At 47.9% G+C, this 16,521-nt stretch overlaps 5 protein-coding genes across 5 annotated transcripts; 2 read left to right on the top strand and 3 right to left on the bottom strand.

Annotated features, from left to right (window-relative positions):
- Positions 1-348: 348 nt before the first annotated feature.
- Positions 349-1,007, bottom strand: GMORB2_1607 (large subunit ribosomal protein L12e; the record flags this gene model as incomplete). The annotated part of the gene is made up of 4 exons (XM_035463589.1): positions 349-362; positions 420-744; positions 798-955; positions 1,004-1,007. 4 exons carry the CDS (start codon positions 1,005-1,007, stop codon positions 349-351), a joined length of 501 nt encoding a protein of 166 aa, XP_035320420.1.
- Positions 1,008-1,660: 653 nt separating this feature from the next.
- Positions 1,661-4,258, bottom strand: GMORB2_1606 (protein transport protein SEC23; the record flags this gene model as incomplete). Its single annotated transcript, XM_035463588.1, has 6 exons — positions 1,661-1,900; positions 1,955-3,049; positions 3,108-3,584; positions 3,635-3,929; positions 3,982-4,112; positions 4,166-4,258. The coding sequence occupies 6 exons, from the start codon at positions 4,256-4,258 to the stop codon at positions 1,661-1,663; spliced, it is 2,331 nt and encodes a 776-aa protein (XP_035320419.1).
- Positions 4,259-7,266: 3,008 nt separating this feature from the next.
- On the top strand, positions 7,267-9,225 carry GMORB2_1605 (solute carrier family 36 (proton-coupled amino acid transporter); the record flags this gene model as incomplete). Its single annotated transcript, XM_035463587.1, has 1 exon — positions 7,267-9,225. The coding sequence occupies one exon, from the start codon at positions 7,267-7,269 to the stop codon at positions 9,223-9,225; it is 1,959 nt and encodes a 652-aa protein (XP_035320418.1).
- A 4,345-nt stretch (positions 9,226-13,570) lies between these two features.
- GMORB2_1604 (Short-chain dehydrogenase) lies at positions 13,571-14,578 on the top strand (the record flags this gene model as incomplete). Its single annotated transcript, XM_035463586.1, has 2 exons — positions 13,571-14,205; positions 14,281-14,578. The coding sequence occupies 2 exons, from the start codon at positions 13,571-13,573 to the stop codon at positions 14,576-14,578; spliced, it is 933 nt and encodes a 310-aa protein (XP_035320417.1).
- Positions 14,579-14,884: 306 nt separating this feature from the next.
- GMORB2_1603 (uncharacterized protein) lies at positions 14,885-15,097 on the bottom strand (the record flags this gene model as incomplete). Its single annotated transcript, XM_035463585.1, has 1 exon — positions 14,885-15,097. The coding sequence occupies one exon, from the start codon at positions 15,095-15,097 to the stop codon at positions 14,885-14,887; it is 213 nt and encodes a 70-aa protein (XP_035320416.1).
- Between the last annotated feature and the right edge of the window lie 1,424 nt (positions 15,098-16,521).

Below are 16,521 nucleotides of genomic sequence, written 5' to 3'. Positions count from 1 at the left end.
AAAAAAACTACCAACCAATATAACATAACCTACGAATGGGATAGTATCTGTATATGGATCACGACCAAGAAAGCATGTAGGCCAAATCAATGGACCATCACCCCCATACGGCCACGAAAGCCTAGAGGTGGCGGTGAGTATGTGGACAGGGTTCAATCTTCCTTGTACAAAAATTGAAATAAACCATTGAGCAGAGAGGTAGATTTCAGAGTGAAGTCAAGGTGCTGTGTTGGATCATCATTCTCACGTCACGCCGGCCTACAAGTGGGAGATACCATTCAATTCATGTGCCATAAACCCGTTAACAGGCATCTATTCACCTCTGAATCATTTCGATTAAAGATGCATTTATTCCTCAGGAACTGCTAGTTGTTAGTTTTGCTGTCCAACTGCGATTTGCACTTAGTGGGTAAACTGACTGTCAATCTCGCCGTTGTCGATGGCCTCCGTGATAACCCTAGGTGACTTGCCGTCAACCTGGCAGCCGACACTGCTGGCAGTACCAAGGATCTCCTTGACTCCACCCTTGAGGTCCTTGGAGAAGGACTTGTAGCGCATAGTGCGGGCGATCTCAATGATCTCGTCGAGGCTGACCGACTTGTTGTGCTTGATGTTCTTCTCCTTCTTGCGGTCACGCGGAGGCTCCTTCAGGGCCCTGATGATGAGAGAGGAGGCAGTCGGGACAACAGAGACGGCGGCCTGACGGTTCTGGATCGTGAGCTTGACAGTGACCCTCAAACCTTTCTGTTGTAATTGTAAGCAAAGTTCACACGCCAGCTTGAATGCATTGAACATACCCAGTCACCAGTCGCCTTGGCAATGTCTTCACCAATCTTTTTGGGGGACAGACCGAGAGGACCAATCTTGGGAGCCAGGGCAGACGAGGCACCGACCTCACCACCGGTGGCCCGGAGGTGGATGATCTTGATCTCGTTAGGGTCGAGCTTGGGAGCTGCTAGAAGTCAGTGATTTTATGCGAACAGGTAGCCGATCAAAAACCTACGCATCTTGGCGGTCGTGAGGGAACGGCAGAGGCTCGTGGTTTGCGTGCCGGAAGTTAAGAGTTGGTCGTGGGAACGGAAGAGAAAACTTGAAGGAGAGAAAAAAAAAGCTGACCGTAGCGTGGAAATACAATGTGTGCGCCCCACCAACCTGCCCTAAGCCAGTGCGACATCGAGTGGATACCCAAGCTTATATAATAAAAGCGGCTAAGGGTCGACGCCACGTTTGGCGCGCCACATAACACCGAATGTTCTCCAGACGATGAATACTAATACCAGTAGCCATGCGTATTACTATAACCTCGCTGGTTTCAATCATTGACTCATATGCTTTTCTCTTAGTAATATCATATTGGTATCTAATCGAGGGTGGCATACATCAGTCATTAGAGTATGACATAGGCATCTTTCCAGGTATTCTGCGTCTGTCTTCCCATTTTAAGCACGTGATCACCAAAGACAAACAGGAGCTCGTTCTATTATCGATTTGTTCATACCTAAACTCCAACTAAGGCCTCTCTTTGATCGACCAAGACCGTACGCCCCGACACAGCGTGCCCTCGTTGTCGTATCTTTTGCAGTGGATGATTTGATGTATTTCAACAATGGCAGGGTTGCTCCATTTATGTAGTCCCACTCACGGCCAGCCTGGTCTCCAGTTAGTCGCCATTTCCATTTTTACGTAAAAAAAGTACGTACTTCATCAAGTGTTCCATAAAGGTATGTAACGAGACGTCATCGGTAAAAATTGTCTGAGCTGTCGTAGCACCAACACCACCATAGGCACCAGTAGTATGGGTTGTTGAGGGATTCAGCTTGGACAGCAAGAAACGAGCTTGAGAGCCTCCGGCATCGCAAACAATGAAACGAGGCAGGGGGAAACGATCAGTGATGAGATCCTAAACGTCAATCAGTCTTATGTCTCGTAAATCAAATCATGCTGGGAGTATTACTCTGGCATCCTCTTTCGGTTGCTCAAGCAGAGCGGCAAAATTCTCATAGCCTTCCTGGTCCTGGTAGCCTGCTTTCCGCCACTCTGCAATGGTCTCGCCATGGAAGATTAGAATGTGGAAGAAGGTGTCTAGGAGCAGGATGTGGGTTGGCTGAATGGAGGCTGAATCCAGGAGAACAGGCTGTCCGCCGTCTTGGTCAAAGGTGTAAGAATCTAACGTCGGTTGAATCATAACCAAAGAGTTGCTGACATCTTCGTGGAGGAGGACATGCCGATAGAAAGCAGTCTCGTCGGGGGAGTTGTTGAATACTTGTAAGAACTGGCTTCTGCGCAAATGGAACATGAACTGCGGGTATAGCGTAAAGTTCTTCTCCAGCCTGAAAGATGACGGGTCATCCTTACGGTAATCCGCAAATCTCGAGCAGAGTCGGATCAGCATACGGTCGACCCATCGAAGAACATCAGGTCCGTCGTCGACTTCCGCCTTGAAGACCGCAATGCGCGACATGAGAACAGCAGCAGCCTCCTGGTCGAACGATTGTGCAATCGCTGGATCACCAGCAGGCCCACTCAAGTTTCGTGCGATTGTGGTCACCCGAAGGTGAAACTGGCCAGACGAGTGCTGATAGTATGTCAAAAACTGCATCATGCCTTTTTGCGGGGCTTGCTGATGGGCAGGCGCCCCTTGGCTTGCAATTTCGAAGTAGATACCGTAGCTGGCCTTCGGGTCGACTCCACACATCTTCCAGGAACAGGTGTTGCCGATACCACACTCTGTTTCTCCAACGGAGACTGACTTCTTGTTTAGGGAAACGGCATGCCCAATAAGGCCTGTTACCTTGAGTTCTTTTGTCGTTAGAACCTCCAGGACACCATTGAAACCCATGAGAAGGTTGTCGTCGCCATCCTTCTCGAAGATGCGCACAAAGGATTGCTTGAACATGGACGACGTGAAGCTGTCCGTCAGAATCATGTGCCCCCCGGTAGAATTGCAGAGACCCTTCATCTCGAGAAGACCGACTTGGTCCAGACACCCTGCAAAGATATCGATGACGTGGCCATTGTGGGCCGTACGCTTAGCCAGATTGTCGTAGAACTAGAAACAAAAGTCAATATAAGTTTACTAAGGAGAGAAAAATATCGCGCATCCATACCTTCAGGGCCTTCTTGAAGTACTTGATGTTATCACGGTCGATATCATGGTGAGACCGAATGGGTTCACGCAACTCAGGGCCAACAACCATTCCAGGTCCTTCGGTAGCCGGGCCACCGGCAAAGAGCATGATTCGAGCTCCAGAGTTCTGGAAGGAGGATTCAAGCAGCCCTACCGCGACGCTAAGTGCGACACCAGTGCAGCGAAGATTCCTCCTGTCATTGGCTACTGGCCAGGGGTCCTTCTGCAGAGCCTCCAAAGCCTTGGTGAGCTGAAACTCAGCCTGCTGCACAGGAAGAAGGAAGCGAGAAGCCGGGCCCATGGGCATAGGGCGCCCCGGCTGCGGCTGCATGCCAGGTCGCGCCCCAGAGGAAGTCAAGCCTAACATCTCCTGAACCTGCTTAGAAGAATAATCTTTGCTTCCCCGGAAAACATAGGACTTCGCGCATTCCTCATAGCCGATTTCGTGAACGTGAGCCTGTCTCAAGGTTAGCAATGCCCTAGGTGGCTGAAGGGATGTAGTCTTACCATCGTTCCATATGTGATCAGGCCCACCAGGGCATTTTCGGGCAAAAGGCTGAGACTCATCACTAGCGAGTCCTTCAACGAGGACAAACTATCCTCCTCTTGACACATGTCGACCACATAGAAAAAGATAGGCGGTGCGGGGGCGGGACGGGACAAGCGGTATTCGATCGTCGTATTCGTGGGGTGAAGCTCCGGGGGGATGGCATTGGCGGTGATGTCCTTGTAATGAGGAGGCAGCGGGTTCCTCGATAGACAGAACGGGCAGATCCACACGCGCGCGCGAACATCAACCTGACTATTAACTAGGTTAGCCAGAGTATTCAATTTCTAGTATTTGTCAAGCTTACCAGAAGGGGTTCAGAACAGAGCGACAAGGCTGTTTACATGTCACTGGCTCGAATTGCAGCAGAGGAGTATCTGGCTTCTCCTTCAGTGGTGTGTAAAGCGCGCCAATCGGTGCTACCAGTCTCGATGCTTCCTAGCCAAGGTGTCAATAGCCATACCCCGAGAAAGCCTTCGTACTTTACAAACCATCCGGGAGCTAGGAAAGACATTCCAGCTCAAGCGCACGCCATCGCGATCTTCCACTTCGCTCCATTGTTCCTTGAGAACTTCGTAGTCCATGGTGTCGATATGAGTAGGCGCGAAAGCCGGAGATGTGCTGTGTTTTCGGATTGGATTCAACGTGATGTGTAGTCAGGAAGCCTCGCTAGCATCACAGCCAGTTGAATCGAGCTGTAGGAAGTCTCGGGGAAGGATTCGTGGTAGATATTAGGAGACGTTAACCAGTCGTCCAGTCCCAAATAGCGGTGCTTGAGCTATGACTGAAAGTGGACAGCTGGCTACTGCCGTGTTAGCACGTGATGGGGCCCACCTTCTGCTTTCTCCTAGTGCCTGTTGTATGTGAGTGCTTTGGTGCAAAAGAAACGACACATCAAGATCTATAAACTTCAGTATCAGTTCTGGCAATACTGACTTGACCTAGGGATTTCCCATTCTTGTTGAAGAGATTACAAACCCAACAGAGCGCAAATCTGGCCAGTACACGTTACCACTACAGCTGGTCACTAAACTCTTCATGTTGAATGGTGCGTGGCGATTACGGGCTCCTATACGTTCAACAAGTCCATAAGCCATAAGAGCTCTCTTGTCCCAACAAGAGCACGCACTATGTCATGGATCAATTGGCTGGTTCACTTTGTATTTCTACGAGTACATTATGACCTAAGGTCGGACCCAACACTACCGTTTTATTCAGCACTACTAGCTCACGCCATCTTCTATTTTCATAGTCATTGTGCCGGCCACCAAAGGTTTTATGAAGCTATCCCCTCTAGCCCCCCCGATCCCGTAATGGACTCTAGATGTATACAATATTATAACATAGACTCGTCGCAATTATCGGCGTAGATACCATTTCTTCGTCGCCGGATACATACGAACATCCTCTTAATGATTACTTCATTGCTTCCCACGGCATCACACCATCTTTTCATGCTCAGCATGCCACATATTTCCTAAGAGCTTGGTTTTTTTAATAATAAAAAAACCAATAGAAGTAGATACAAGGGCTACTTTCCCACCATATAACCGTCAAGGCGCGTTGACACACAAATCACCTTCTAAGTCAAGAGCATCACTGACCGCATCATTGAACAACATATATCATATTGTAAATATTCCTCAAGTGCCCTACATCCGAAATATAAGAGACCTAAAAACATTTTTTTGGGGGGTAGGTAGCATATTGCATTATAAGTGGTTTATTAGGCCGCAGAAATAAGCGTTTATTCTGCTGGGTAGTATCAAATTATATCGAAGTATAGGTCGAACCAACTATAATCAATATATTTCTATCTTCTACAATGGTTGTATTTGCTATTCAGAGCCCCAAAACTTACTTCGGACGTATTGCTATACCCTGTCCACTTTTTGTCGTACATTAGCTTGCCATTCATTCAAGCTTTATTTTATCATTCCGAGTCTGCATACTACTGGTAAAATCTTCATGACTCATTCCCTAATATGCACAATCATTTACGTCTGGAACTAAGTTCTGTACCTGCCAAGATATTTTATTTGAATTGTCCACAATAGGTTTCACAGAAAACTAGTTATCTTGAGCAAGCATTTATTACGCTTTTTTATTAAAAGAAATGAAATTAAACAACGTTGCAACAACACATATGTTTCTTATATCAAAAACCAATGTTGGTGTTGCATAATTGCTATAAACAGGGTGGTTTTCTCTAATCAATATTATAAAAGTCCACGAACGAGTTATTGTTACAAAAATATTGACGAATTATTATGTATGTATAGTAAAAGACAATCAATACTTACCAAAGATAGCTGGTTTTCCTAAAGGAAAGGATGTCATTTTCGCTTTTTTCTCTATCGCTTAGACGAATTTTCCTCAAGAAATTGAATTTTCTGCTTAGAATATTCCTCCATCTATGTATGTCGCGTATGAATTTTCTATTTCAAGTGAGATAAGATATTTCAAAGTCACGTATGGCCTTATATGCTTCGAATGATTTTTTAATTTTGGCGTTAAATTCGAAATATCAGGATAGTGATTCAAAGCGATTTGATATAAATAATTGAAACAATGATGGTGCACAATGTTCATTAAAACCGTTATCTGTGTTGTTCCAGTATTCTATTCTGAAGAAAACTTTATGAAATAATTATATTACCAAGTCCTTTTATCGAGAATACTTCGTTACTACTCTACACTCCGCTGCTCTTTTGAAATATTAGGACTACGTTGATATCACTCACATTCAAAAAGAAAAACATGATCATAATCAAACACTTTCAAGTGTCAATGTACATTATAAGAGTACTAACCGCCAAAATATATTGAATTTGGAATTTATTGCAGATGCTCTTATGCCTTTTTTTTGTAAAAATATATTATTGGTACTCTTTTCGGCACATTAACGCTAATTCGTGTATGATTTATAATGCTTTTTACTATCGTTTACAAGAAAAATCAAATAAGAGGCTCGCAATTAATGATATTTACTCCCCCTTGCTGTTTTCAATACTATCTAAAGCATTCTCGTAAAAGTCCCCTTTTGTCTACCAACATGTTCGTGTATATTCATGTGCCAAGGTCAACCGATTGTGTGACAATTCTTGTTTGGTCTATTATGACTTTTTGGATGATACAGCACGAGGTATGGCTTTCGAGGGTATCATCAAGGCTCAACATGTGTTGTGAGTCCTAGGCGCCAGCTGCTTGTACGAGTATATGTCGCGGGCATCGATAGTTGTGGCCGTATGATTGATATCTATACTTCGTGCTCGCACTGCAGTACCAACTTAGATCGCGCAAGGACTATCAGCCACCAGCACCTAGGTCATGTTTTTCCACTTGTATTCTATGAGTACACACATTTATTGCCATAGCGATCGCGTTAGACTGTACACTGTTTGCGTAACGTTAATATGTATGAGTATGAGCAGCTTTCGGATCATAGATACGCCGGCCCATTCACATTGATCTGGTGGACGTCCTTCGGGCATTTTTAGGTACTAGCTCGACACCGCGATCAACAAGCTGTTCGATCATGCTACTCGACATCGCCTCTTGTTGTCATTGAGCTGCCTTAAAAGAACCAGTCATGTCAGACCTCTCAGACAATACAGAAAGCGACTCGAGCAAGCGGCAAGCTGCTATTCTCGAGCGACATCTGCCTGAAGGGTATTCCGCTGAGCCTGACGTCAGTCTCGGAATCCAAGGCACAACGGCATCTACAACGTCACCCGGAATTACTGGCGGCTCTCCACGCCAATCGCCTATGCTTTCTCCTCGGCTCATTGCTTTACCTCATGCCAATCTACCGGAAGCCTCATCGTCCAATTCTGTGTCAAATGTTCGGCATGCAACAAACAAATATTCGCCGTCACCAACAAGGGACAGTGTTGCCAATGGAACCAATGGAGGTACAACAGACGAAGCCTCTATCCCGGAGAATGTCGAGTCATCACTCAAGCTTCAGGGCGGCGATATACATCGCGACATGTTCAGAATAAAGGCCCGAGCCAACTCGTTGCGTCGAGCCAACACCTTTTCACACCAGCCTTCAGCTCCACTCCACCCGGACGACGGGCTCACATACCCAGAACAAACCGAGCCGGGGGGGTTTAGGCGTAACTATATACAACGTCAAGCCCGCGGGCGCCATAACAGTGGCCCCTTGATCATTGCCAAGAGCTTTGTCGATTTCCTTGACCTCTACGGGAGCTTTGCTGGTGAAGATTTGGAGGATAGCGACCTCTCTGAAGATGAATCTGCCATTGATGACAGAGACGAGTCCGACGAAACACAACCGTTGATCACGCGCCCCAGCCATATTCTTCGGCGTCGTAGTACCCGTCGAACCGCAAGGGAGGGTGATGCAAGCACGGTTAAGACCTTTTTCACCCTGCTCAAAGCGTTTATCGGCACGGGAATCATGTTTCTACCCAAAGCCTTCCGCAATGGCGGAATTCTCTTCTCCTCGCTGACGCTTATTTTCGTGTCCCTGGTCAACTGCCTCTGTTTTCGGCTACTTCTTGACTGCCGGCAAAGGTACGGCGGTGGTTATGGAGAGCTTGGTGCTTCTATCGTTGGCCCTCGCTTTCGTAGTTTGATCCTCACGTCCATTGCTATTTCGCAAATTGGTTTCGTTTGTGCAGGGCTTGTCTTCACTGCTGAGAATCTTTTTGCTGTCCTAGACGCCGTCACCGGAGGGCGCAATAACGTCGCGCTTGGAATCCCCGCCCTTATTGCTCTCCAGCTTCTGCCTCTCATTCCGCTTGCCTTAATCAGGCACATCTCGAAGTTGGGGCCTGTAGCACTTGTTGCAGACGTCTTCATCCTCGTTGGGCTTGTCTATATCTGGTATTATGATGTTGCCACTCTTGCCACCCGAGGCCTCGAGCCCAGTGTTCAGCTGTTCAATTCTTCTTCTTGGACCTTGACTATTGGGTCAGCCATCTTCACCTTTGAGGGAATTGGTCTGATTCTTCCGATTCAGTCGAGTATGAAGAAGCCTCACCATTTTGGGCCTCTTCTTTACTTTGTCATGTTCCTCATTACTATCATCTTCACGTCGGTCGGTGCGCTCTGTTATGGAACATTTGGAGAAAAGACCAAGATCCAAGTGATTTCCAATTTCCCACAGGATTCTCCCGTTGTCAATGCGGTGCAGTTCCTCTATTCGATGGCAGTCTTAGCAGGCGAGCCTGTGCAGCTCTTTCCCGCCGTTCGAATCATGGAGACCAGTCTGTTTGAGGAACGCATGTCTGGCGCGAAGAATCCGGCCGTCAAATGGAAGAAAAATGCCCTCAGGACATTGCTCATGATCGCCTGTATTGGAATCAGCATTCTCGGTGCTACGGACCTCGACAAGTTTGTATCTTTGATTGGAAGCTTTGCATGCGTTCCCTTGGTGTACATCTATCCTGCATATCTACACTACAAGGGAGTGGCGGAGACCAGTGCCATAAAGGTTTTAGACCTCATTCTCATGGTGGTTGGCATCATCGCCATGGTCTACACAACAGGCATGGCCATATTCCAGTGGATTAATGGGTAGAGGCATGGCGGAATTCTTGGGTGACCGGTTTTCTTACTTCGGAACCGCAGCATTAGACATAATCCTCCAGCAGGGATAACGACAATATCAACACGACGGACTACTATACGTGAGCTTATCTGGTTGTTTTGCGTAATCGCGAATCCACCTTTCGAGGATTGCTAAAATCGGCAAGAAAAATAAAAGTCTTGATTACTGTATCTTCATATTTTCCTCTATTAGATACTTCACACGCTCCTTTTTCTCTCCACCCTTCAAAAATCATCACCTCAGCCCAGCAAGTGAAATATAGCTTATAAGTGAACATGCTTGCCTACCCTGCACCTTATTTATGCCTATTGACTTTCTGATAAATTTTGTGACAGTAATGGCCTAGACTTCCTTGACATCGATGTGCCAACAACTATCGTTCTTATTTCGATTTTGTTATTTCGATTCAGTAGTTGTTATTCTATTTTATTGTCTATGTGCTTAAGGGTACGTTATTATGCTATAACCAAGGTGATGAATACTAGTCAACGTTTAGTTTTTGTTCAGCTTGAAAGAGACGGAACGTGTGTATCTATGATTCAACGCCAATTGTTTATTATCGAGTGTATTATGCCGGATGGTAGCAACTGAAATATTAATAGTTCCAGGTCAGATCAAGAAAACTCAAAACATTATCCAAGAGCTGACAAATTGAGAGACAAAATTGGAGTTTCCGGCCTGCAATACCTTACTATAATACCATACATAACTATGGGGACAATTGTATAGTATACCTGTTTAATAGAGGGCCAGATCAGTATCAGTGTGAACAAACCAGAGTCAGGCTAGTAGATCAATGTTTTAGATGTGTGGAGCCATGGGTATGGTAGCTTTTTTTATATACGAAAGTTGACGGTTGTCCGTTGGCGGATGCTCTCATTATCAATATGATGATAATATTATGTTCCGTAACATGACGAGAAGCAACAAAGTGGAGGGGAAGTAGCATCTTGACTAGTGACCAATTGAGTAAACATTCGAATGCAATATTGGCTTCATGGTGGTAAATCTGGTCTCGACCAAGTCCATGAATTCTAAATAGATAATGGTGTGTATGTGCGTGTGTGACGAGTGACTACAAAGAGTGAGGGGAGAGGGAAAACCAACTGGGTGTGTGAGGGAAGGAGGGGAAGGAAGGAGAGTACGACGACTCCTACGACGGAGGAAGACCAATTAGGCAGCAAGACCAGAGGGAACAAAAGAGGAAAGGAGTAAAGAAATAAATAAACGGGAAATGCCAAAGTGCGGGGAGGACAATCGATGGGTTGGTCAGTCAGTGCTAGAAACCAGGGGAGAATGCGGATAGAAAGAAACTATTATTATGGAGCGCCTTGACGCGGGGAGCCTGAGAAATCGGCTCCCAGGTGGCAACTCGCAAGCATGATGGAGATGCTATATCCAAGCACGCCATTCACTAGAAGCAGCCAGATAAATAGAATTAATAGGGGAAAAGAGAGAGTTTGGAGGTAGAAAAAAGGGCATGGCGGCGAGTGAGAGTTTAGGAGGCGACACCATGGCCAAAGAGAGGAAACCCGGTACAACTATATTCGGCGGTCACGATGCTGAAGCCGGCATTGACGAAGCCGGCAGCGTCGTTTTGAGAAGGAGGGGATAACACAGTCAGGATAACTGCAGAGTTGGAAAAAGTGGTACCGTAGCTATTACAGGTAATAAGCCTCAAGGTGAGATATGGTAGTCTGGGGGTCTGTCGTTGGAGGCTACGAGTGCACACACACACACGAAGAAAAAAGGGTCTAGCCCCGCTTTTTCCCTTTTACGGGGAGGGTTAAATCCACAATTTCGATCATGCGTCCCTACAAATGTTGCATGCAGAGCTTTTTCTTCCACATACTGCTGCCAACGGTGAAGTGAATCAAAGTGATTTGGGCATTTGCTGTTTCGCCAGGACACAAGGGGGGCCTATAACTGAGGTTCCTTTGAGTCCTTTGAGCGGGGACACTCCCTTGCCGGACCGCATCCGTAGATGGTAATAATAGCTTGGATTGCTCTCCATAATACGAATCATTAATATAGATTAACACTCTACGTATCATTACTTGCTTCTTTTCCCGTACTTCGTAATTTCATATGCGTCGTATGAGTTACCCCGTACCCATTATTACCATATGAAAGCCGCTTTGTCGTTTGGTCCAGCTGCTTGATTCCAAACGGCCTGTCTGGTATGCTCACCAGTAGTCCGTGGACGGCAAGGTCGGATGGTATGGATGGGTATGTTCAAGCGGCAATACATTCACTGTGAGTCGGTGACCAACCCCCTCACCCCCCATCCCCTGCAGGTCCCTGCAGGACAAGTTGGCTGTCTACTGTGTGCGTATGAGCGCGTCCCAGTTTCCACAACTCCAGACAGAGCCTTTCCACGATAGCCAGCTCAGATATGAATCGCCCATCAACTGCCTACACAGGTGCCGCCCATGGGGATCACCCGTACGTTTTACGAACCCAGTATTATTAAAACAAACATACCGAAGGTACACAGGCAGCGGCAGGTATATACCAGGTCTCTCAGCACCGGTCGACTATACTCAGCGTCTTCCCCAGTGCTGATTACTTCGCAAGTACGAGTAACACCCCGCAAGTCCGCATTACCCTGTAATACTGTACAGATACATGGGGAATCAAAGATCTCTCCCCCCTCCAGTTGAATATGAGACCCCCACACTCTGGCCGCTGTGTTGGGTACGGTAGTGCTAGCTAGGACTCAGGGGGTTCACAGGCCACGCAACACATTTCCTTTTCTGCTAGCTGTGATGGCCAGATGAATAAAGGATGTGCCAATGATGGATTCAAATAGTCCCAATATAGCCTGTGCTACACAGGCAACTATGTGTGTGATTATACGACGTATTATACGCCGCACAGACTACATATGGCATAGCTAGTCTATAATACATGGCTGCACTAAAACTGGTCCCGACCAGGCTCGTAGCACACCCATTCATCAAGCTCCCAAACTGCCTACACCTCCAGGAGACGTGGCGCTTCGTAAGCTGGCTAGCATTACATTGCCTTGAGTCTTCGTCGCGGACACATTGACTGCCACTAGTAGACAAAACGCGACACGGAGTCGAGCTAAGCCATTATCCCCGAGAAGCTTTATGTGGCGCGGGTGTGCCAGCTATGGCACGCGCAATTTCAAGTGAAGAAAAAAAGGGCATGCATGGTAATACAACAGGAATAAGAGAAGATTGACCGAGAAAACAATTCCCCCACGATTGCGGGACGGATTGCGGGATTGTGGGCAACGACCCTAGGGGTTAGTGGGGACGGCTGGGGGAACCCAAGCAGCCCCAATTGCGCTACATGATCCCGCTTACAGGACCAGACTTGGTGCATTTGTAGCCCTGCTGTACGGCTGTGGGCCAAAGCGTTCGGGGCCCGTAGGCCGGTTGGCTTAGGGCTTTTGGTCCCATGCATAGCAAAGCTTGTTCGTCGGGGGTTGGGCCTCACTTTCCACCAAAACGCGGGGGCTCCGGTTTTAGAGTAGGTTGACGCAGAGCAATTCGAACTAGGGGATTTCGGCTAACCTAATAGGGTAATCCGAGGGGACGAGGTCCTTGGGTGTATCACGACACGAGACTACAATTCACAATTCAGGCCAGGAGTACTAGACTGTCTATGCATACCAATCTGTACCGCCTTTCCCACGCCCGGAGCCTCCTGGCGCAGGGTACTACTTTGCCGCCCGTGACATTGACTCGAGCTTATTTCTCCGCCCTACTCGTAGCACTCACCACAATACTGAGTACGGAGTACGCATATGCGTATCCTTCACTTCTCACTCACCAACTGCTTAAAATTCGTTCCCCCCCTCCCGCGTATGTGTCCCGCGTGACATTTTTAGTTTTGCTCTCAGCCTCTCATCGTATTGAGAAAGGTTTTTGTGGCTCCACCTCGATCAGGACATCCGTCGACAGCATAAGCCAGCCGCCGTCGGCCCCCTCACGCCCCCACGGCTCCCTTCACGATGTCCTACCTTTACTTTGTTGCCGTCTTCGGATGTAGCTGGCTCGCTCATCTCTCATATAACACTGAGTACAAAAAACCCAATTCTCCCTCCCTCTTCGTTATCCCTCCTCTCCCATCTTTTCATCTCCCATCTATGGCATTTTGACTTTTACTGCCTCTTCCCTACGTTCCCAATCCCTTGGATATCTCTTTTCTGACGCTTTCCTCACTAAAACCTTATACTCTTTGCCATCAGGGCTCGACCTCTTTAAGCTTCAAGTGCTGTCTATCCCATATCTTCTAGAACCTATCTGTCTTATTTTTTTCCTCGCAACAAAAAGCACACACAATGTCTGTCTTCTCCACCGCACGCTTTGTCTGCAGGAAGAACCCCGTGGCTGCTGTTGTCAAGCAGTCTTGGGTTTCTGCACGCGCTCTCCACACCACGCGCATCGTGCGCCAGGCTGCTTCCGCCCGCTCCCACCTTCTCCCTGAATTCAGCCTAGAGAACAAGGTCGTCGTCGTTTCTGGAGGTGCTAGAGGTCTCGGTCTTGTCCAGGCTGAGGCTCTTCTAGAGGCCGGTGCCACTGTCCACGCCATCGACCGCTTGCCTTCTCCCGCCAACGATCCTAGCTCCTCCTTCTCCGAGGTCGCCAGACGTGCCCGTGACGAGTTCGGAACTTCGCTCACCTACCACCAAGCCGACGTTCGCAACGTTCCTGAGCTCAACGGAATCTTCCGCAACATCGCCGACGAATCCGGCCGCCTCGATGGCCTCATTGCCGCTGCTGGTATCAACCACGAGACCCCTGCCCTCGAGTATCTCCCCGAGGAGGTTGATAGGATGATGAGCATCAATGTCACTGGTGCCTTCATGACCGCCCAGGCCGCTGCCCGCCAGATGGTTCGACTTAAGCAGCCTGGAAGCATCTGCATGATTGCCAGCATGAGTGGTACCATTGCCAACAAGGGCATGTACGCTCCGTAAGTTACACTCCCGATCACCGAGTACCCCTCCGAGAGTTGAGGAAGAAGCAAGATTCTAACATGCAAAATCAGTGCCTACAACCCTTCCAAGGCTGCTGTTCTCCAGCTGGCCCGTAACCTCGCTGCCGAGTGGGGCCAGTACGGCATCCGCGTCAACACTTTGTCCCCAGGGTACATCCTAACAGCCATGCTTCAGTCGCTTTTTGACGACTTTCCCGACCGCAAACTTGCCTGGCCCAAGGAGAACATGCTTGGCCGTCTCTCTCTTCCCAGGGAGTACCGTGGCGCCGGTGTCTTCCTCGTCAGCGAGGCCAGCAGCTTCATGACTGGCAGCGATCTTCGCATTGACGGTGGTCACGCTGCCTGGTAAGGTATCATTTGCAGCATTTGCAGGTGCTACATCTAGAAAAGGTGTGACGGCCGCCTAGATGGTATATATTAAGTCTCGGTATCGAGTTTTTTTAATCGGTTAGCCCAGGGCGCAGAGCTCTAGGCAAGGTTGGCGTGTTTTGCAACTTTGGCATTTGGCATTCCTGTTTCACCACGTGAACTTCTTTTATTATATTGCGGTCGTCCGGTTAGTCTTAGAAAAGCGCGGCGCATTCCTGTCTAATATTGCTGGCTCTACTCGGGTAATAATAATGGTATTACAAGTCATACACCTCGCTCTCCTAAGCTAAGCTGTCGTTTCGTGAGAAAGTATACCTGGTCTGCCTAGCTTGTTCAGCAGCCCGTGCTTCATATGAAGCTTTTTCTCAATTTCCGCTCGGGGTACTCCATGATCGAGTAGACGTATGGCATCAATTAGCGTACGCATATCCACGAAGCTCCGCCCCTGTGCACCGCTGGTTCCCATAGCCTCGAACTCTGCTTCCGCTCTATGTTGCATCTGCCGCCTTGCTTCTAGTACCGACAGTGTCACATTAGTCTTCGGGGATGCTGAACTAGAGACGACTGACCCCAACGAGTTATGGCTCGGGGCATTCGGCATTGAGTGTGTGGTGGCTGTTGATGATTGTGAGTAGGTTGGACTAGGTTGTACAACCCCTATTTGCTGGAGGCGCTGGGAGAAGTCGCCGCTGACAGCGTCTGGGTCCATGCCGTTGGGGCGCATTCCTGTCCGAGTCGAGTTTCCTTGTCAGCCTCGTATTTCTCGGAAGGGGGACCGGGGGGGGGCAAGCTGTTGCTCCTTGGTCAATTAAGTTCTCACCTCCAGCCTTTGGAACCCAGCGGTTCTCCATTGTAGGCGTTCTTTCAGCAGCTGCAGGTCGTGCCTTGTGCGATGTCGCACTCGATGGCTTCGATGGATACCGTCGAGGCGCACCTCGTGCGACTTTAGACGAAGCTGATCCCATGGTAAATCTGGGCGTTGGTTGGGACAAGTCCTTGACGTGTGGTCGGTCGCTGGATGTGTAATGTCCTAGGTTGGACTGGGGATTTTTAGGTGGGCCAAGACTTTCCCCAGGACTTTCCCCATTTCCGTATCGCCCCACGGCGTTCGTTAATGGGTCTCTTGATCTAGACACAGATGTACCCTATACTACTCGCGACCCGTCCTGGCAGAAATCTACTTTGACACAGTTTTGTGGCAATAAAAACAAATATTTTCCTGACTTAGCTGCTTATATTAGTGTATCTATCTCTCTGTGTGTTTCAATGTGATAGTTTTTCTTCCTTATTTTGATTCGATATGATATATCCTGTCATGTTCATCAGTTGTATGCACTTGAAGAAGTATTCGAAAAGGAACTAAGAAGTACATATAGTTAAAGCAATAATAAAACGAGGCTTTCCCTAACAGTATAGCAGTTTTCTAATAATCATCCAGGCAGAGTCACTTAGAAAATGAATGTCGTCCCAAATTACGGACCAAAAAGACCAAAGTATGAATGAATGATGCCAATAAACCAGTGTACCAACGTCGCAACATTATATAACCACCTTTCATGTTACCCAAAGGCTTGTTTCCTTGAAAAGATAGAATCACTCCTAAGTGAAGGGAACACTGAATGAAGAAACGGATATCTTGGGTCAAAACCACATGGGGTTTCCTCGCTTGAGGATTGCGTGACTCTCCGGATTCTTCGCAAACAAGATGTTAGACTCTCGATTAGCGGGTGGTAGATGTCCAACAGGACGGAGCAATCTTCCCTGGGGCGATCGAAGGCCAGCAAATGTGCCACCAGGTCCGGAAATGGCCTTTCCACACTGCATGTTTTCCGGATTCCCAGCGGTGCTCACAGGCCTACCAGTTTCCTTGTCTACCCAAACAAAGGCTTTGGTATTGAAATCGTAGAATCTCAGGGCTACCTT

The sequence above is a fragment of the Geosmithia morbida genome (genome assembly GCF_012550715.1).
Source record: "Geosmithia morbida isolate 1262 chromosome Unknown scaffold_10, whole genome shotgun sequence".
Taxonomy (NCBI): domain Eukaryota; kingdom Fungi; phylum Ascomycota; class Sordariomycetes; order Hypocreales; family Bionectriaceae; genus Geosmithia; species Geosmithia morbida.
Note: the sequence above shows the minus strand (reverse complement) of the source record. Positions and strands in the feature narration are given on the sequence as shown.